Source organism: Aethalodelphis obliquidens, unplaced genomic scaffold, assembly GCF_003676395.1.
Source record: "Aethalodelphis obliquidens isolate GAN/ISIS:26980383/991018 unplaced genomic scaffold, ASM367639v1 scaffold54, whole genome shotgun sequence".
Lineage (NCBI taxonomy): Eukaryota > Metazoa > Chordata > Mammalia > Artiodactyla > Delphinidae > Aethalodelphis > Aethalodelphis obliquidens.
In genome coordinates this window covers 9,783,798-9,806,328 of record NW_020837998.1, presented here as the reverse complement: position 1 = coordinate 9,806,328, position 22,531 = coordinate 9,783,798, and the positions used below count along the sequence as shown (strand labels likewise).

Genomic DNA, 22,531 nt, shown 5'->3' with positions numbered 1-22,531 from the left:
TGTGTGTGTGTGTGTGTGTGTGTGTGTGTGTATAGCTGATTTACTTTGTTATAAAGCAGAAACTAACACACCATTGTAAAGCAATTATACTCCAATAAAGATGTTAAAAAAAAAAAAAACACCCATCACAACACATAGTCATAATTTTTCTTTATTCTGGCAAGGACTTTTAAGACTTACTTACTCTCTTAGCAACTTTCAAATATACAGTACAGTACTATTAACTATAGTCACCATGGTGTACATTACATCCCCAGAACTTATTCATTTTATAGCTGGGATTTTGTACCCTTGAGCCAGTTTCATCCATTCTCAGCCAGTTTCTTCCCTCCACCCTTGGCAAACAAACAACAACCTACTCTGTTCCTATCAGTCTGGTTTGTCTTAATTCCACGTATAGGTGTTACCCCACAGTATTTGTTTTTGCCTGACATATTTCATTTAGCATAATGTCCTCAAAGTCCATCCATGTTGTCACATATCGCAGGATTTCCTTCTTTTTAAAATCTGAATAATATTCCTGTGTGTGTGTGTGTATGTATGTATACATACATACATCACAACTTTATCCACACATCCGTCAATGGACACCTAGGTTGTTTGCATGCTTTAGCTATTGTCAAAAAAAAAAAAAAATGCTGCAATGAACATGGACATTTGGATCTCTCTTTGATATGGTGATTTTATTTCCTTCAAATATATACACAGAAGTGAGATTTCTGGATCATATAGTAGTTCTATTTTAATTTTTTAAGGAATCTCTGTACCTTTTTCCATAGTGGCTGTACCAACTTACATTCCCTCCAACAGTGCACAAGAGTTCCCTTTTTTTCATATCCTCACCAGCATTATCTGTCTTTTTGATAACAGTCATTCTAACAGGTGTGAGGTGATATCACATTGTAGTTTTGATTTGCATTTCCCTGATGATTAGTGATACTGAGCACCTTTTCACGTACAGGTTGGCCATTGGAATATCTTCTTTGGAAAATGTCTACTCAAGTCCTTTGCCCTATTTTTCTTGTAGTGTCCTTATCTGGCTTTAGTATCAGGGTAATGCTGGCCTCAAAACATGAGCTTGTGAGTGTTCCTTCCTCTTCAATTTTTTGGAAGTGTTTCAAAAGGATCAATGTTAATTCTTTTTTAAAGGTTTGGTAGAATTCACCAGTGAAACAGCCTGATCCCAGACTTCTCTTTGAGAGGTTTTTAAATACTGTTTCAATCTCCTTAGTCATTACTGATGTGTTCATATTTTCTATTTCTTCATGATTCATTCTTGGTAAGTTGTATGTCACTAGGCATTTATTCATTTCTTCAATTAGTTGGTATCTAACTGTTTATAATAGTCTCATGATCTGTTGTATTTCTTTGATATGGGTTGCAATGTCTCCTCTTTCATTATGATTGTATTTATCTGAGTCTCCTCTCTTTTTTTCTTGGTCTAGCTAATGGTTTGTCAAATTTACCTTTTCAAATAATTACCTCTTAGTTTCATTATCTTTTCTATTGTCTTTTACTCTCATTTATTACTGCTCTAGTCTTTATTATTTCCTCCCTTCTACTAACCTTGGGATTAGTTTTTGCTTATTTTTCTATTTCCTTGAGGAGAAAAGTTAGGTTGTTTGAGATCTTTCTTTCTTCTTGATGTGTTTATCCCTACAAACTTGCCAGTTAGAATTGCTTATTTTTCCCCATCCAATAATTTCTGGTATGTTGTGTTTCCATTTTGATGTGTCTCAAGGTATTTCTTTATTTCTTCTTTTCTCCTTCTTTGATCCATTAGTTGTTCAGGAGTGTTATGTTTAATTTTCAAATTTCTATGCATTTTCCACCTTTCCTCCTGTTATTGATTTCTAGTTCTATGTCACTGTGGTCAGAAAAAATATGTGATACAATTTCAATCTTCTTAAATTTGCTATCTATTAACTATCATATGATCTATCTTGGAGAATGTTTCATGTGTACTTGAAAAGAATGTAGTCTGCCGCTGTCGGATGAAATGTTCTGTATATGTCTGTTAGGTTCATTAAGTCGTAGTGTTGTTCAAATCCACTGTTTACTTATTGATTCTCTGTATGGAGATAATTGTTTAAAGTGGGGTACTAAAGTCCCCATCTATTACTTTATTGTTGTTTATTTCTCCTTTTAGCCCTTGTTTTAGTTCTATTAGTATTTACTTTATATATTTAGATGTTCCGATGTTGGATGCATAAATATTTACAATTGTTACACCTTCTTGATGAACTGACCATTCTGTCATTACATAATGACTGTCTTTGTCTGTTTTGACCATTTTTTTGCTTAATGTCTATTTTGTCTGTTATAAGTATCACAACCCTTGCTTTCTTTTGGTTACTATTTGCTTGAAGTATCTTTTTCCATCCCTTCAATCTCAAGCTATGTGTGTACTTAAAGCTAAAGTGAGTCTCTTATAGACAGCATATCTTTTAATCTTGTTTTTATACATTCAGGCTATTCTATGTCTTCTGATTGGAGATTTTAATACTTTTATCTTTAAAGTAATTGTTGATAGGTAGGAACTTGCTTTTGCCTTTTGTTAATTGTTTTCTGAATGTTTTGTTCCTTGCTTCTTCTAATGTTCTCATCCTTTGAGATTTGAGTACTTTTTGTGGCAGTATACTTTGACTCCTTTATCATAAACTTTTGTGTATCTACTATAGGCTTTTCCTTTGTGGTTACCATGAGGCTTACATAAAATATATTTATAACATCCTAATTTAAACTGATAACAACTTAATTTCAATAGCATACTAAACTTTATAATTTTACTTCTTGCCCCCCCTCACAGTTTACATTATTTTAGGTTACAATTTACACATTTTATAATGTGTACCTAATAACAGATTATTGAAGTTATGATTATTTTTAATACATTTGTTTTTTTTAACTTTTAAACTAGAGTTGTAAGTGAATAATGCAACACCATTATAATATTAGAGAATCTGACTTTGGCTACATATTTACCATCACCAGTGAGTTTAACACATTCACATGTTTTTACAGTTTAAATTAGCATCTTTTCATGTTAGCATGAAAAACACCATTTAGTATTTCTAGTGATGATGAACTCCTTCAGCTTTGTTTATTTGAGAAAATATTTACCTTTTCTTCATTTCTAAAGGACAGCTTTTCTGGGTAGAGTGGTCTTGGTTGACAGGTGTTTTGTTTGTTTGTTTGTTTGTTTTCTTTCAATATTTTGAATATATCATTCCACATTTTCCTGGCCTGTAATATTTCTTTTGAGAAATTCACTGATAATCCTGTAGGCTTTCTTCACTCTTTTTCATTCTTTTCCTTTTTCCTCCTATGACTGGATAATTTCAAATGGCCTACCTTCCAGGTCACTTGTCTCTCTTCTGCTTGATCAAGTGTGATATTGAATCTCTCTATTGAATTTTTCAGTTCAGTCATTGTATTACTCAGCTCTAGGATTTCTGTTTGTGTGTGTGTTTTTTTGATGGTCACTTTTCCTTTGTTCAGCTTCTCATTTTGTTTATGCATTGTTTTCCCAATTTTGTTTAGTTGTCTTTCTGTGTACTCCTATAGTCCACTGAACTTCTTTAAGAGGATTATTCTTAATTATTTTTCAGAAAGTTCATAGATCTCCATTTCTTTAGGGTCAGTTATTGGAGTCCTATTAGTTTCCTTTGGTGGTGTCATTTTTACCTGATTCTTTGTGATTCTTGACTCCTTGCATTAGTACCTGCACATTTGAGTAAGTGGTCTTCTTTCCCAGAATTTATGTCTGCTATCACAGGGTAAGACCTTCACTCATCAGCCCAACCTGGGGTACTAGATGAGTCAGCTGGTAGCATTTTTTGGCAATTGGGGCTTGCTATTGGAGTCCCTAGTTGGATGACGCTATTGCCCAGTATCTGAGGTCAGAGGGGGTGCCACTGGTTGAGCTCCATCATTGGGTGGAACTGCTGGCTGAGCTCCACATTCAAGCAGGGCTACTGCGTGGATGCTCAGATTGAGTGGGGCTACTGACTGTGCTCTGTGGTCAGGTGGGGTCACTAACTGGGTTCTGTAATCACCTCTGGTCAGGTGAGGTGACAGGCTGTGTTCCCTGGTAGGGTGGTGCTACTGGTTGGCAAGTGGGTAGGGCTATGAATGGGCTTTGCAATTGCTCCTGGTCAGCTGAGGTCTCGGGCTGTGCTCCTTGAGTGAATGGCACTGCTGGCTGGACTATGTTCAGTTGGAGCTGCAGGCTGTGCTCTGTCATCAAGTAGGGCTTCAGACTGTGCCCGAATGTTGCACAGGGCTACAGGCTGGGCCTCACGACCTGGTAGGCTACTGGCTATGCTCTGACTGGGCTCTCTGGTGGTGAGGGACTTCCAATTGTATCCTGCAGTTGGGTGGGGCTAGGGACTGTGCTCTGTGGTCAGGTACGGTCACTGTCTAGGGTCCCTTATCAGGTGAAGCAACAGGTTATGCTCCACAATTGGGCAGGGTAACTGGCTGGGTTCTCTGCTTGGGTGAGGCTGCAGGCCTGGACAAGGCTAGATGTTCAGCAATCAGGCAGGGTCATAGATTGTACTCTGCTGTTGGGTGGGGTTATAGTCTGGACTCCGTGGCTCAGTGTTACTGTAGATTGGGCTCTGAGACTATCCAGGGTCACTCTTCAAGCTCCCTGGTTATGTGGAGCCAAAGAGTATGCTTAACAGTTGGGCAAGGCTGCTTGCTTGGCTCTCTGACCAAGCAGGGCTATAGCATGGGTTCCACAGTGGCCTGGGTTCTCAGGCTAGGCTACTTGGACAGGTAAGACTAGAGGCTATGCTCAGCAGTTACACAGGGCTGCAAATCTGCTTTCCAGCCCAGGCAGGACAGCACAACAAGCTGCATGGCTAGCACAGCCCATTGACCAGGCACCTAAATCAGGCAGAACTGTCCACCGAACTCTCTAGCCAGATGGGGCCACCAGTTTGGCTCCAAAGATGGGCAGAGCCACTGGCTGGGATCTCTGCTTAGGCACTGCTACAAGCAGAAATGCAGTCTGCCAAGATCTAAGTGCTGTTGCTGTAAGCCCCACCTCAACTTCTCCACCTCTATCTGATCTCCAGTGGTTGAGCCCCACAGATTCCCCCAGTTATCTCTATGCAGTGTGGCCCAAATGGTCCTTCTGGGAAGCGTCCCACAATGCTGGGGGAGCTAGATGTCCACCTAGGGCTCTCTTTTTCCAGTGGAGAAACCATAGGCCCAGGGGGCCCTCTCGGTGCAGTGCTGTGCCAGTCTGGAGAGGGGCAATGTGGTCAGAATGTAGCTGATCCTCTCACCCTTCTAATGTACTTCTTAGTCTGCCATCTCGATTGGCAAACTTTTCTGGACTAGTTTCTATCCTCTTTGTTTTTGCCATGAACTCTTTAACACCAGCTTACGGATCCCTTCTCAGAATAAAGTAAAATACATAAAATTACAAAAGAAACCAATTATATTGAAATAGTTATCAAGATATTTAAGAAAATAAATTGTGATATAATAATAGATGTGCTTCTTGATTAAAGCATTAAAAAATAAGATCTAGTGGCAGCTTTAATAACTAGTGTAATTTTGAAGTAGTAATGACTATAAACAATATTTCAAGATATCTGCCACAAATTTAATGTGATAGGAAAACATTTATTATTTCTATTAGTGACAAAGTTAGAGGTACTGTTAATACTACTTTGGTCTGTTGCCTATATTGTTAATCAGATGAAATACTAAATATTAGTTAGCAGGTAAAGAAAATAAAGAAGCCGTATTTTTCACATCTAAGTTCAGGAGCCCCTGAATTCTCTCCATGGGTCTCCCAGGGGCCTTTGGACCCCTGGTTAAAAACCCCTGCTTTTTACATATCTTTGTAATTATTCTGCAGCAATTTTATACTGCCTTCTACGTTAATCATCTTTTTTCTGCTTAGGCTTTGTGAATATGACCATAATCTCCCTACCAACATGAATTTCCTCAGCATTTAAGAATCATTTGCATGCACTGATGTTCTAAAATAGAATATACTGTTATTTTTCCTTCAACACTTGAACCACTTTTTTAAAACTGCTAATTTCTTTTTCTTTTGGTCAATGTTCTATATGTAAATGTGCCTACAAATATTTCATTTTTACCACTGATGTCCTAAAAACACTGGTCTTAGAGTTTTCTCTCAGTAGATCAAATTAAATTACACTAAAGCAGATTTTCAAAGCTGAAATAATAACTCCAAGAATCACCTAAATTTAGTACACATTATTTGGAACTAACTCATAATTGCATATATTAGAAGCTCCTCAACAATCTCAGGATATGGTGTACTTTTTAAGTGTTTCTATGTGTTCTTGTAAGTATTTTAGGACCTTTCAACTTCTTCCATATAGTGAATTTGACTTCTAGCTTCAATTTAGATATTTTGAAATAAAGGAGACATTAATATTTTTATTAATAACCTTAAATTTGGGGCTTTCTTTTGCTGATTAAATTAACATTTGAGGGTTTGTTTTTGTTTTGTTTTGTTTTGTTAGTAAAGGATTTATCCTGACAAATAACTAAAATCTATTAGTTGTCTGGCAGGAAAGAGCTTATTGACCCATACTGGTGTTAATTCAAGTCTCTGGGAAGCAATGTGTCCTTAATTGTTTTTTGTTGTTTTTGTTGTTATGAGGAGACAACCATGCCACATGAGCAATAAACTATGATTATGCATGGATGGAGTTTAGCACTGTAATCAAATAGAACTTACAACAAAGTTAATCTGATGATACATATTTAATGCTATGCATTATCAATGTGCTACATGGTAATTAGTCATAAATGGTAAACAGCTCCTTTGAATGGCAAATTGATGTTACTTTTGCATCACTGAAGCAAACCCTTTCTAGGATGGGAGGGAGAAAGGCAGTGGTGATCTAGTCTTTTCTCAGGCCTGAGGGAAGCAGTCTCCTTTGGGTACTTGAAAATCAAATGATTGTTTCTACCCAGGACCTTCCTCCTTACTAGAAGATACTCAGACATTGGATTTGTCTGCATAAACGCAATATTAACTTTCATAACTCAGATGAGTTATTCACAATTTGTGCCTTGTACCCAAGCAGCACAATTCCAATCATGCATACTATTAAATTACATGTTAAATTGTTTTCTCCTACAAGCAGAAGTAAGAAAATGAGTTTTGATTGAGCAGGGTAAGGAATGAGAAGAAATTTTAGAGTATCTGGCATCGAGGAGGAAGGCAAGCCAGCTTGGAAAAAAGTCTTCAGTGGCCTGCTTTAAACAAAAGGAACGCACAAAATTGTTGGGGCAAAGGATGCAAGTGATCAAACACACAGAGATGTGAAAAAGAGAAAGATACAGGCTTAGAAAAGGGAATGGATGTCTAGAAAAGAGGAAGAGATGAGACAGAAAAAGGTTAACCCACCCCCAGCAAACAGGAAATGCACGGAAGCAATGGGTATTAACACTCACAGAAGGAAACTGGCAGGATCTACACTTTGTGGTTCTCCTTCACTCACCTTCCGAGATTTAGCATAATAATGTGATTTCACAAGCAGTCCTTTTGACTGCATAGTGGATAAGATTAAACCAACTGAGTTCAGTAATTTAGACATAATTTACTGCCTTCTCCAAATTGAAAGCAATTCCTTCCTCCCAACTGGACCAGGCAATTTAAAGAGAGAAACAAATATGTATCGTTTATGCTACAAAATCAAGTGAAACAGAAAAAAAAAAAAAAAATCCCACGTAATACATTTCTATACATACATTTGTAAAGCTTGTTGAATATTAGAGGGCCATTCATAAGTGAGACTCCTTCTGTTTCTTACATTCCCTAAAGAGCTGAAAACATGACTTAAAAAATAATAAATGTTTTTAATGTTACTGGTAAATAAATATCACAGTAGCATTCTGCATATTACACTCTTTTTTATTTACTAAGGCATGTGAAGGAAAAGCTACAGTTTTAATGGGCAAAATAAATGCCTACATTGATTAATTCTTCAAAATATGGTTCTCTTTTACTAAAATCTGCTTATACAGAAAAGACTAGAAAGCTTCAACTACTGAATAGGAGTCAGATGTTTGTTTGCCTTTTTGTACTTTAAAATGAAACTGTCCAACTGGATAAAAAGAGGGAGAACTAAGTCACATTTAGGCTTCTTAACTTGCTCATTCTGACTACTGTGCAAAGAATCACGGGACTAAGGCAGGCAGGACAAATGTGATCAGCTCTCCATTTCAACTCAGAGAATTCTGGACATGGCTAGCTGGACAAAGAAAACACATTTTTCAAAAAACTTTTCCACAAGGGAATTTCTTAGCACAGTGTAACTTTTGTTGAGGTTAATAAAGTTGTGTCATGATAATAAAGAGCCTACACAAACTCATTAACTCTTAGTCCTACAGGGTAAACTGTAATGCAAGCCTACACTACACAATGGAGAAACTTCTATATAGACACAGCCTGCTCAAATGGCAGACAATGGTGCTCTGAGATTTAGAGACAGTCTAAGGGAGGTATAACAAAATTGCTACAGCATAAACTACTCAGTCTTCTTAAAATCAAAGCAAGCCACGTGGCTCAAAAACAAACAACAAAAAACCTGCAATGACTATGCCCATCCATGAAATATCTTGCAGTTCTTCCTTCCAAAAATTAAACCAGACAGGGTCAAACATATGAAGAATTCTAAGAATTAGATCTAATAGAGTGCTTTATTCTACCAAGCAGTTTATTTGGTGTAATCCTCACAGTGACCTAGTAATGTCAGATGAGAAGATAGGGCTTTAGCAAACTGACACAGTTTGCCCATAGGAGGCAGAATAATAGAATAAAAAGAGCAATGGCTTTAGAGTCTTGATAGGCTTTGTTCTGAGTCTCAGCTCTACTACTCTGCCACTGACCAGCTAGGTGACAGTGGGCAATCTCTCTAAGCCTCAGTTTCCTGATGTGTAAATGAGGATAATAGTACTTATCTCATAGGACTGTTGCAGGATTCAATGAGATAAAATATATAAAGAGCACAATCCCCAGCACGTTAAGTGCTTAACAAGGGATAACTTTACCATTCACCCATTGATCCTGAGGAAGCTATTTTAACCTCTTGGCCTGTACACTTTTACGTCCATACAATGGTAATAACAATATCTACTTAAAAGTGTCATTGTGATGATGAAATAGATGCAATTTTATGTACAGAGGATGATGCGTCTACATGTGCACAGAATTAAATTTAAAAGGACACATATCTAATAAATGGCAGACACATACCTAGAACCTAGATCATCTGAGTCCTCTTACTGTCCACACAGCTAGATATTCCTAATTCTATTATCCAAACATAGAAGAACATTTTCACACAACTCCATCGAAAGGACAGCAATCTAGAAATATCTGTGAAAATGAAATTTAAAAGCAAAATATGCAAGTTACCTGAATTAAGGCCTCACTCAACATGTCTTCATTAACCTCCAGAATGACGTTTTTTATATCTTCATATGGCATACGATATGATCCTAGGAAGATAGCTAAAATAAAAATTGATTTTATTAAAAAGAGAGCAGCATCACAATTTTAAAGTCCTAAGAAATACCTGATTCCCATTTCATAGACTCAAAATATGAAATTCTTGTCACTAATATTACTCTACAGAATTATGAGCAAACAAAAGTAGCTTCCATTTGATGGACTATACTACTCATCTAGGCAAAATGGCCTATTAGCTCAGGGTCTAATGTTTACAGCTCATGCGTATTTATATATAAGATAAAACTACTAACAGCACTGATGACTAAATGCTTATGCATTTTAGATGAAGCTAATACAAAATAACCCATGAAAAGTTAGAAATTTTATCTCAAGTAGGCCTTTTAATTCAACGTAGAATTTACCATGGAGATTGTCAGATGCATCCAATACAGCACTTCTCAAGAATGACAGTAAAGTAACCCGATACTAAGAAAACCATATCAATCTACTTTGCAGTTCTCCCACATAAGAAAAAATTAAAGTGTCTGAATCCTCAATGTTCTCTGCATCCCTGATGACATTCATGAGGTGTGCTATTAGTTGCTTTTATGTTGAATCAACGATTTCCCTTGTCAACTTTTTCTTAAATGGATATATATTATGCCATATGGGAATAATTCAACAAATTATACCTAGAAAAGCTTACACTGACTCCGAAAGCATTATTCAACAATACATTCCACTTTAACCTCCACTGAACATACTTTTTAAAGAACATACATGTGTTCTTACCACCAGAACATAAATATATTCCTAAGAATTTTTTTTTTTTTTTTCATGGAGAGGTCTATATGCCTTCCCTGGTACCTAAAAAGCATCCTCCCCTGTCCAGGCAAATGATTACCTAGACATAAACACCAAATGAGACCTCCATAGTCCAAATAAATAATGTTGACAGATATCAACTAGCAATTAAGATCATACTACGTTTCTTTTTTTTTTTTAAAGTACTGAACATCCACTTTATAAAAAAAAAGGACTGTGGGGTAAGCAATGTACACAGGCAAAACAGCTATTAGGAGACTGCTTTTCTGACAGCAACATTCCTACTGACACAAGAATGAGAATGATGAGTTGTTTACTTTAATCTGATTCTCTATAGCACACTCCTTCACAAAATAAACTCCCAAGGTATTTCTCTGCATATTTAGAAATGCTTGATGTGCTGAAATTTCTCATACATAGTGTTTCAGAATCCTCAGAATATAAACACAGCATACTGTGGTCACACACACACACACACACACACACACACAAATGCTGAATTTAATACAGAGTGGAGACTATGTCAAGAAAAACTTAGGACCTGTGTAAATGAAGATGGGTTTAACTGTCCAGCTACTTTAGGAAAAGCGTATTTAATGGTTGACTGCTTTGTTAAAGGCTTTAAGGTTCACTAACCAGTTTTAAAGTACAGTGGTTAACAACTAGCTCACATCACAATTCCTTCAAATATAAAGCAAATAGTAGTAAAAGGATTTGCCCAATGTGACTAGTGAATACTCTAAAACTATCACTCCCAGGCCTAGGCAGAAGGAAAAAAATATATAACACTCTTTTCAACTCTGCCATTCCTCTCACTGTGGCCTCTAACAATGCTGAATGATCAGTACTTTCCAAAGCTTTATTATTCATAAATTTCACCTGGCCTAGCCAAGGCTAAATTATGGTAGTCTCTATTATGGCTGAATGACAAAAAGGCAGCCTAAATCACGTTTACACAGAATTTTGTTCCTAGTAGGTGCTAAATATACCTGTTCAAAGAAGTTATAACTTTGTTTTAAATACATCCAACAACCCCTCACCACCACCATCACCACCACTCCCTACTGAGAAAATAATCACATACAAAGATTCTGGGCTGTTTTGGGATCCAAAATTCTCAACTCTTTCACTTTCTTCTTTGTAGGCAGGGTCTTCTTTTCTTCAAAAGCTTCTGCATTCTTTTGAACTGAAAGAAAAATGTTGATTCATAAATAATAACAGTGCTAATCCAAATACACAGAATCACATTAGTAAGGCGTAGTAACTACATTAATAAAGCTCATGCCCAAATCAATAAATGGGTTTATTTCATTAGTTCAAGGAAGAGGATAAACATAAAAATATAGACCTGTTTAGAGGTTTCCCTACAAATTAAATATCAGCACTTAAGCAGAAAAGATAAGCCAAATAGAACCAAAAATCAATTGCTGCTTCTTACCTAATGTGCAGCATTAATTACTCCTTAACCAGGTTCCTACAGCAGTAATGGAATTAAATATATAGAAAAATCTCCCTAATTTGGACTAATTGAGGAAAAAGGCAGATGTGCATTTATCCTAAAATATGCTAAAATTTAGGCAGGTCTTTAATTCAGTGAAATTGCTTTAAAGATATCTAAGGTAACTTTAACTGCTAAACAGGTTGCCATATAAAAACTCCTGCTGGGACTGCTTTGAAGAATAGACATGAAACATTTGCAAGTTACACAACAGTTAGCACCTATTTGCATACCCATAATTAATAAACCTCAAAGACATGGTCTTTTCAGTAAGTTCCCTTTGTCTCCCTCACCATTTTTTAGTGCTCTTTGCTTTCTTTGAACGAAAGATTTATTTATGCTATATTCAGAAGGTAACCCTTGAGTTCCAAACAGTTAAAATGCCCTGAAACCGTGAGGAGTGACAGTGCCAAGGAGGGGCTTTAGACCCCCATCACTTCCACCAGCCCTCCCTCCAAACAAGCCATCCCCCAAACCAAAGTGAAAAACAACATCCTGTCTGCTAAGAAAATGAAGATTTATGTCAAATCCCTAAACCCCTCCTACACAGAAATTCTACAGCTACCACTATATTCCTGTGTTGGCAGTTTACCTCTTCTAATATAAAAACAGGGTTGTAGGTAATGGGAAAAAATATGAGAAAAGTAAAGCCAACATTTTTCAGTCGAGTAGAATGATATGCTCTTGGGCCCAAACTCTTGCTGCTAAATTTCATCACTAAATCACACGGCCATCATCATGCTGTTTCTTTATTACTTTTAAAAAATATAATGTCATTTTGAGGCAATCAGTATTTATCTGATCTTTGTTAAGGAGATCACAAATGAGTTACTGATCTTCTTGAGAGGAAAAGTAACCCACGACCACAGTAGATTTTTTGCTAAGCTATGTGTTTACAGATGTGAGCATCTGGAAAACTTTCTAGAAGGCATCAAAATATTGTGGGTCCATTAAGATACCCCCCCTTTGTTTTACTGGTGCAAAATATATGAAAATTAAATGAACTTACTACAAAAATCACAGAAAAAAAATAATTACCTGAATAACTAAATTCCTAACAGTTAGTGCTAAGCTCTACAAGTATGACCAATCTAAAGTGATGGAGAGTCCAATCAGGCTAGGTAATTACACTTAACAATCATGATCTTATGGGAGTGCCAAGTAGTTTGCCATGTTTACACAAGATAAGAGAGTTATTGGTCAACTGGAAGAAAAATGACTTTTAAGATATTCTTTTAAAACCACCACAAGTGTTCCCCCAAAGGATCTAAGACTACAGTGTCTCTCCAATAAAATAATCAGCATTTTAATTTAACACAACTCTATATAAAGAAGTAACAGTCAAAGAGTCAGTCCTTTTGTCAATAAAAAAATTATCTGAATTTTATTGAAATTACTTCTAGTATCATTCAGAAATGTGTCCTAGTCAAACAGATTAGTCAAGAAAACTGTCCTAATCTTTCAATATGCCTTAAATCCCACTATGGGAGACTAATTAACAAAGTACATATACAATGAAAATGCTATAGTATGAAAGACATATTAAGATTATCCTGCAAACTAACAGACTCCTGACTAACCCAGGCATATATAATGCTCATTTTGTATGACTTCATAGTTTTGCTTTTTTTAAAAGTATATTTCAACCTCTCCCCTTTTCACATGAACAGACTGTTTAAAATTAAGATTAGATCTCTTAAATATCTTGAGTTCACAGTTTTGTTTTTTCAATCCTAGTATATTTTCCTTGTATTATACAATTTGGTTTTATCTCAGGCTCAAGGAATGGTAAGAATTCCATGACTGGGCACTGCTGTTCTGAGAATCATTAGAGTAAATCTAGTTTAAAATAACTCCTTAACTAAACAGGCTTTCAGAAACAATAATGTTTTCACCAGGATCAGTAGATACTGACCAGTGGCTATTATCACCTTTGGCTTTCTTGTCTTTAAAAGCATTCCTTAGCAATCACAACCACAGGCTTAGATAAATATAGAATTTGAAGAGAGGCAATGATGTATGAAACTTAACTATATAGTATTGAAGCTTTCCTATATTAAAAAGTTCCTGCTTTCATAGTGACTAGAAAATGCCACTTTTCCTAAGATGCTTTTATTTCATATATGTTTCTAATACTTACAAAACTTAAATATTCCATAACTTAATTTAAAAAATGGATAATCCCATAATTCAATTAAAACTCAAATAGATATCTCTCTAAGGAAGACATACGGAATGGCCAACAGGCTTATGAAAAGATGTTCAACACTGCTAATCACAAAGGAAATGCAAATCAAAACCACAATGAGATATCACCTCACACCTGTTAAGATGGCTATTATTTAAAAAAAAAAAAAGATAAGTGCTGGTGAGAATACTGAGAAATTGGAACCCCTGTACACTATTGGTAGGAATGTAAAATGGTATAGCCACTAGGGCCACTAGGAAAAACAGTATGGAGATTCCTCAAATAATTAAAATAGAACTACTATACAATCCAGCAATCCCACTTCTGGGTATATATCTAAAAGAATTGAAATTCAAATCTTGAAGAGTTACCTGTACGCCTATGTTTGCTGCAGCATTATTCACAATAGCCAAGATATGGAAACAATCTAAATGTCCATCAAAGGATGAATGAATAAAGAAAGTGTGGTATATACATATAATGGAATATTATTTGGCTTTCAAAAAGAAGGAAATCCTCCGAATAGCCAAAGCAATCTTGAGAAAGAAAAACAGAGCTGGAGGAATCAGGCTCCCAGACTTCAGATTATACTACAAAGCTACAGTAATCAAGACTGTATGGTACTGCCACAAAAACAGAAATATAGACCAATGGAACAGGATAGAAAGCCCAGAGATAAACCCATGCACCTATGGTCACCTAATCTATGACAAAGGAGGCAAGAATATACAATGGAGAAAAGACAGCCTCTTCAATAAGTGGTGTTGGGAATACTGTATAACTACATGTAAAAGAATGAAATTAGAACACTCCCTAACACCATACACAAAAATAAACTCAAAATGGATTAAAGAGCTAAATGTAAGGCCAGACACCATCAAACTCTTAGAGAAAAACATAGGCAGAACACTCTTTGACATAAATTGCAGCAAGATCTTTTTTGACCCACCTCCTAGAGTAATAAAAATAAAAACAAAAATAAACAAATGGGACCTAATGAAGCTTAAAAGCTTTTGCCCAGCAAAGGAAACCATAAACAAGACAAAAAGACAACCCTCAGAATGGGAGAAAATATTTGCAAACGAAGTAACAGACAAAGGATTAATCTCCAAAATATACAAGCAGCTCATGCAGCTCAATATCAAAAAAACAAACAGCCCAATCAAAAAATTTGTGGAAGACCTAAATAGACATTTCTCCAAAGAAGACATACAGATGGCCAGCAAACACATGAAAAGATGCTCAACATCACTAATTATTAGAGAAATACAAATCAAAACTACGAGGTATCACTTCACACTGGTCAGAATGGCTGTCATCAAAAAAAAATCTACAAACAATAAATGCTGGAGAAGGTGTGGAGAAAAGAGAACCATCTTGCACTGTTGGTGGGAATGTAAATTGATACAGCCACTGTGGAGAACAGTATGTAGGTTCCTTGAAAACCTGAAAATAGAACTACCATATGACCCAGCAACCCCACGACTGGGCATATACCTAGAGAAAACCATAATTCAAAAAGATGCATGCACCCCAATGTTCACTGCAGCACTATTTACAATAGCCAAGACATGGAAGCAACTTAAATGTCCATCAACAGAGAAATAGATAAAGAAGATGTGGTACATATATACAATGGAATATAACTCAGCTATAAAAATGAACAAAATTGAGTCATTTGTAGAGATGTGGATGGACCTGGAGACTGTCATACAGAGTGAAGTAAGTCAGAAAGAGAAAAACAAATACTGTATATTAATGCATATATGTGCAATCTAGAAAAATGGTATAGATGATCTTATTTGAAAAGAAAAAATAGAGACACAGATGTAGAGAACAAACCTAGAGAACAAATGTATGGATACCAAGGGGGAAGGAGAGTGGGATGAATTGGGAGATTGGGATTGACATATATACACTATTTTTTTTTTTTTTTGGCTGCATTGGATCTTAGTTGTGCAACATGGGATCTTTCATTGTACTACGTGGGCTTTTCATTGCCGTGCTCGGGCTTCAGAGCATGCAGGGTCAGTAGTTGTGGCGTGTGAGCTCTCCAGTTGTGGGGCACGGGCTCCAGAGCGTGTGGGCTCTGTAGCTGTGGCACAAGGGCTCTCTAGTTGTGGCGCACAGGCTCAGTAGTTGCAGCATGTGGGCTTAGTTGCCCCGTGGCATGTGGGATCCTAGTTCCCCTACCAGGGATCAAACCCATAACCCCTGCATTGGGAGGTGGATTCTTAACCACTGGACCACCAGGGAAGTCCCTGACATATATACACTATTGATACTATGTATAAAATAGATAACTAATGAGAACCTACTATATAGCTCAGGGAACTCTACTCAATGCTCTGTGGTGACCTAAATGGGAAGGAAATCCAAAAAAGAGGGGATATATGTATACGTATAGCTGATTCACTTGGCTGTACAGTAGAAACTAACACAACATTGTAAAGCAACTATACTCCAATAAAAATTAATTTAAAAAAAAGAAAGAAAATCACCATCCTAGGGTACACAGAAAAATAAATAAATCAATAAAGAAGGAAATCCTGCCATATGCAACACCATGGATGAACCTGGAGAACATTATGCTAAGTGAAATAAGCAAATCACAAAAGGGCAAATACTGCAATGATTACACTTATATGAGGCATCTAAAATGTCACACTCATAGAAACAGTGTAGAATGGTGGCTGCCAGGAGCTGGAGGGAGAGGGATATGGGGCATTACTGTTCAGTGTGTTATACAAGTTAAATAAGTTCTACAGATCTGTGGTATAACACTGAGCCTTACAGTTAACAATACCGTATTGTGTACTTAAAAATTTGTTAAGGGGGTAGCTCTCATGTTAAATGTGTTTATAACAACAAAAAAAACACTTAAATTTATTTTAAAACAAAGTAAATTATAGTGATTCTATAATTATTTCAAATTACTTGAATGAGACTAGAGATGTTTTTTAATTCTCAATACAAAAACTTCAAAAATTGATTTTAGCATCAATGGCCCTATGATCCTCAGTTTCACAATGAGGCCTCCAGTCGTATGTGATCTCTCCCTGTACAAATGAAAACCCATACAGCCACAGGGCTTAAAACCGATGGATTAAATTAATTTGCGTGCTTAAATTGGCAATGCTAATCGACTGAATAATGATGAAACATTATAAAATACTGTCTGTAGGAAGATAATGATGTAATAATAAAGACATTTGTATTATTATTAAAGATATGTTAACATCAAGATACTAATTATCTGACATAAAATGCCCACTGAGTATTCTTATATTTCCTGTAATACATGGATTTTTACATGCAGTTGTACTATAAATTTATTCCTTTACAGCTGAGGGATGATCATCAGCATAAGTAAAGTAAACATGGTTACATTCTTTCCCCAATCTAATTTAGGCAATGTTCAGGAATCCCCTATTAATTTCCACTATCCCAGTGGATACATAGAACATGTGTCAAGATGTTCGTAATTTGTAGCAAATATTAAGATAATATAAATGGGTAACACTGAATGATTTACATGGTGATAACTGCCATAAATCATAATAAAATTTTTATAACTAATTTATCTCAAAATTCCTGTGAGAAAGATTGATTCCTGAAGTCGGCATCAATACTATTCATTCATTCACTCATTCATCCAGCAAATACTTGTTGAACACCTACTATGCGTTAGCCTAGCGTGAGCATATAATGGTACACAAGACTTAAATGTCTACTCACGTGTCTTTAGTAAGTGGTCATAGGAAAATTACTAATTGTGGAAGTATCTCCAAAAGGTATATAACAATTATAATTTCCTTATCCATAATAATATAGCTTGAACGAATACCTGCATAGCACTCAGCAAATCTCCCTTTTGTTATTGGAAGCCATAGTTCCATATTAGATAATATTGTTATCTTCAAATCAGCATCAACTGATGTGTGACATCATAGAATAAGGAATATATGAGAACTTCCCTGGTGGTCCAGTGGTAAAGAATCCGCCTTCCAATGAAGGGGACACAGGTTCAATCCCTGGTTGGGGAACTAAGATCCCACATGCCACGGGGCAACTAAGCCCATGTGCCGCAACTACTGAGCTCGAGCGCCTCAACCACAGAGGCTGCGTGCCTCAAACTACAGATCCCATGTGCCCTGGAGCCTGTGCGCCACAACTAGAGAGAGAAAACCCACACGCTACAACTAGAGAGAAGCCCGCATGCCGGAACAAAAAAAAAAGATCCTGCATGCCTCAACGAAGATCCCGTGTGCTGCAACTAAGACCCAACGCAGCCAAAAAAATAAAGAAAAGAAAAGAAAAGAAATATTTTTTAAAAGAAGGAATATATGGAAAAGTAAAATATGACACCTCCTATTAAGTGCACTATATACAAAGCCAGGGTAAATAAAGCTAATAATAGTAGTGTTCCAAGCCACACTGAAAATTTATGTAGCTTCACACATACATATATGCATGCATATTCAACAATGCCCAACTGTCATTTCAGATATATCATACAAATAAAATAATTGTGACTTCCTGACATATGTACATATTTTGTTCACCTGCATACAATTCCAGAAGTGATTCTAACTATATGGAAATAACTTTTCATGTATTAGTTGAAACAGCTGTTATTTTAGCTTCAATTAACAATTGTTCAAATGAGTGCAACTATGACAATGGCAGGCAGGGAAAATCTACTATGCTTTCTGTATGATAGCTGCAACGATCTTTTCATTTAATTGTTATCTTCCACTCTCTTCAAATCATCTTTATCTTTGCATTTCTGGAAATATTAAACAAACACAACTGAAAAATGCACAAAGGCTTATATACGTATATATACATATATATACACACACGTATATATACATGTATATGTATCTGCATACACACTAAAGAGGTAAGTGTACTAATGGTAATAATTAAAACAATAATAATAGTGGTAGTAGTACTAGAAGTAGTAGTAACTACAACCACAAACATCACAACCCTCACCAAAATCAACTTTTATTAAATATCTGCTCTGTGCCTGGAACTAACTAATTTAATTTTTATATCACCTTATATGATAGGTATTACCAATGTCATTTTACAAAGGAGGAAACTAAGGAAGAGAAAAATTGAGTCATTTGCCCAAGGTCGTATAGCAAGTAATAAAAGGATGCTCAACCTCATCAGTAAATCAGGGAAATGCAAATGAAAACAACCAAGGAAACACCATTTCACACTCATCAAATTGGAAATCACAAAAAAAGTCTCACAATACCAAGTATGGATGACAAGGTGGAGAAATAAGGATTTGATTGTGCCAACAGTAGCAATAAAAATCAGGACAACCTTAAAATAAGCATTTATTAATGCCAAATATATTTAAGGTCTGCTTACCCTGAGTATACCCCAATCCTTCCACTTACAGGTCAAACGATCAAGGAGACAAGGATGTTCACTGTAGACATGTGTTTATAACAGTACAAAAATTGGAAACAACCCACATGCCAGGGGTTGTGAAATGGGTAAATAAATTGTGGTATATTAATATAATGGAATACAACCCAGCATTTACAGTGACAGTGCTACAACTAAATATTTCAACAAGAAGAGATCCCAAATACAATGCTGAATGGAAAAATAAAAGTGGTGGAAAATGGTGAATGCAGTATATTAGCATTCATCTAAATTAAAAATAAAACACAAATAATCTTCTGTATTATTTGTAGATGAGTATATATATACATACACACACATGCACGCACGCACACACACACACACACACATATATATATACAGAAAAATTATAAAACATAGAATAGATACTCAGCAGATTAATGACGGTGTTTGTCTTGGAGGAGGAAAGTGATACTAGAATAAGTAGAACCCTTAAAACCTCAACTTTAATGTTTTATTTCTTACAAAGCAAAGATCTGTAGTAAATAAGACTAAATGTTATTAGCATTTGTTCATTCTGGGAGGCTGCTGCATGGATGTTTGCTATATTGGCCTGTGCAAAGTACCTTTCTTTTCAACATAAAAATAAAAATATGGCTAGATTGATACTTAAATATGTCCATCCTTTTTTACAGTTTACAGACTGTTAGCCTCAGGAATCCCAAGTACCAAGTGTAAGCAGGAATCAGAAACAATAGAGAAGAGAACGATAAAAAAAAAAAAAAATACTGGTCAAGATTAGTCAGTTTGGAAAGCAAGTACAATTTTGTTTTCAATTGTCTGTGAATACATTTTGTGAGGAGTAACACATTTGTTTACCAAACCTTGGGAGGAAAGGCTGCTGTAATATGCACTGGGAAATTGCTTCTCTGTCTCCTCTTACAAGAGCCGCATATTGCAGCTGTGAAGCGTCCCCTCTCCACATTGCCTACAGCTGTGCACTAACTACAGCATCCCACAGAAAGGTAGATTTCATCCCGACACCTGCACAGTACCTGAAGCCATAGGAACGGCATTACCAGGAGTGTTCTCGAAGTTTAGAGCACACTGCACAAGACTAATGGTTCTAATGGTGGGAATCACACACACATTGTAATGATTTCCAAATTAAGGAGCAAATCTTACTGGTTGTATTTTAGACAAGAACCCCCCAAATCAGGCAGCACATGTTACTTCAAATTAACATCTGCATAACTAATATACTTGTACACCTGTTCATTAAACCAATTCCTGAACACTGCTAAATGTCACCAGAACACTATGTTTAACAACGTGCATAGCTAATGTTGTATATCTTCAATTGGGCCTCAATAGCTAAGCAGGTAATGGATATTTTAGGAAGGACAAATAAAGTTAGCTTAGAGGTTTTAGGGAGAGTTTCCCTCATTTGAAATGATCATTTAAATGCCAAAACTCAAGTATAGTTTTTACCTCAACCTGGTACTTGACAAATGAGGTGGTGGGGGTTCTTCCTGTTAACCTTTAATCTCTGTGAGTACCTGACTCAAGTTCTAGTTAATCCCTTTACCCGCAGCTTGGCTCTGGCTTTGCTACGTAGGGACTGATGTTTTCTGGCCATCCCATACACTCAGAGGACCTCCTGTTCTGTCAAATTTCCTAATTTCTTGTCACAAATCAGTAAGTCCAGCAAGAAACCCCAAGAGCTAAGTGTGTCAAATAAAGAGGAGTATTGAGAAAACATCACAGTAGGAATTATGATGCTAAAACCCAGTGCCACTGGGCTAATAGGGCATTTCTTGCTGAGAATACAGTTTGGGCATTCATCATATCCAGGTTTTTCTTTCTTAATGTGGTCCATCTCAGACTGGTACAAGTCCTGCACACAATTCAGTTTAATGCAGAAGGCAATTAACCTTGTTGAGCAAGAGTGAGCAAAATAACACCCTGAGAGAGTTGGAGCCAGAGCCTCAACTTGACAATGTAGGATTTTTCAGTCTGGGTTTCAAGTATACCTGAGCGTGTCTAGAAGAACGTCAGTGTTCTAGATCCCACCAGGGACTTATTCAAACGACAGAAACTGGGAGACTATGTATCCTAAAAAGAAACTTCTAATCTCCTGGATATTTCCACTTGGTTGCCCAATAATTGTCTCTAATTTAGCACATCCCAAACCAAACTCCTTGTCTGACTCCCAAATCTGCTTTAGTCTTTTTCTCGACAAATGACAACTTAATTCCAATTGTTCAAGCAAAAAAAAGGTGGAATCATCACTGACTCTTTTCTTTCACAGGCCACATCCCACTCTTCAGCAAATCCAGCATTTGATCACTTCTGATCACCTCCACTTCCTACCCAAGGGTTTTAAGCCACCGTAACTTCTAGCCTAGGTTATTGCAGTAAACTGATTAGCCGTCTCCATCCTATCTTTGCCCTTCTTCACTATATCCTGTCAATTCATTTTATTCCACTGTTCAGAAACCCCCTATGGTTTTCTGTCTCATTCAGAGTAAAAACCAAAGTCTTTACAGTAGCCTAGAATGCCTTGCTTTGTTTTTTATTAAATTTATTTTTTTTATTTTATATTGGAATATAGTTGATTTACAATGTTGTGTAAGTGTCAGGTGTACAGTAAAGTGATTCAGTTAAACATATACATAGATCCATTCTTTTTCAGATTCTTTTCCCACATAATTTATTACAGAATATTGAGTAGAGTTCCCTGTGCTATACAGTAGGTGTTGTTGATTATCTATTTTATATATAGTAGTGTCTATATGTTAATCCCAAATTCTTACTTTATCCCCCGCCCCACATTTCCCGTTTGGTAACCATAAGTTAGAAGGCCTTACTTTATATTCCATGTCCTCTCCTTAGCTACTGTGACCTCAGCTTCTACTACTTTCCTCTCATTCCTTCTCCTCCAGCCACACTAGCTTCCTTGCTGTTCTTCAAATATACCAGACCAACTCCCACAGCAGAGCCTTTGCACTTGAGGTTATATCATCCCCAGATCTTCCCCCACTTCTTTCAGATCTTTGGTCAATGTCGCTTTCTCATAGAGATCTTTCCTGATGATGTGCTTCAAAATCATAACTCCTCCCTCTTGGCACTCCTTTCCCCCTTTGCCTGCTTCATTTTTCTCTATAGC

At 36.4% G+C, this 22,531-nt stretch overlaps 1 protein-coding gene across 2 annotated transcripts in view; it reads right to left on the bottom strand.

Annotated features, from left to right (window-relative positions):
* Positions 1-22,531, bottom strand: part of DIAPH2 (diaphanous related formin 2) — an 897,660-nt gene that overhangs the window by 495,604 nt on the left and 379,525 nt on the right. For both annotated transcript variants that reach the window (XM_027086071.1, XM_027086072.1), the window contains exons 19-20: positions 11,370-11,471; positions 9,425-9,519 (exon numbers count right to left, since the gene is read on the bottom strand). In XM_027086071.1, the coding sequence (XP_026941872.1) occupies positions 9,425-9,519; positions 11,370-11,471 (197 nt within the window). The remainder of the gene's footprint in view (positions 1-9,424; positions 9,520-11,369; positions 11,472-22,531) is intronic.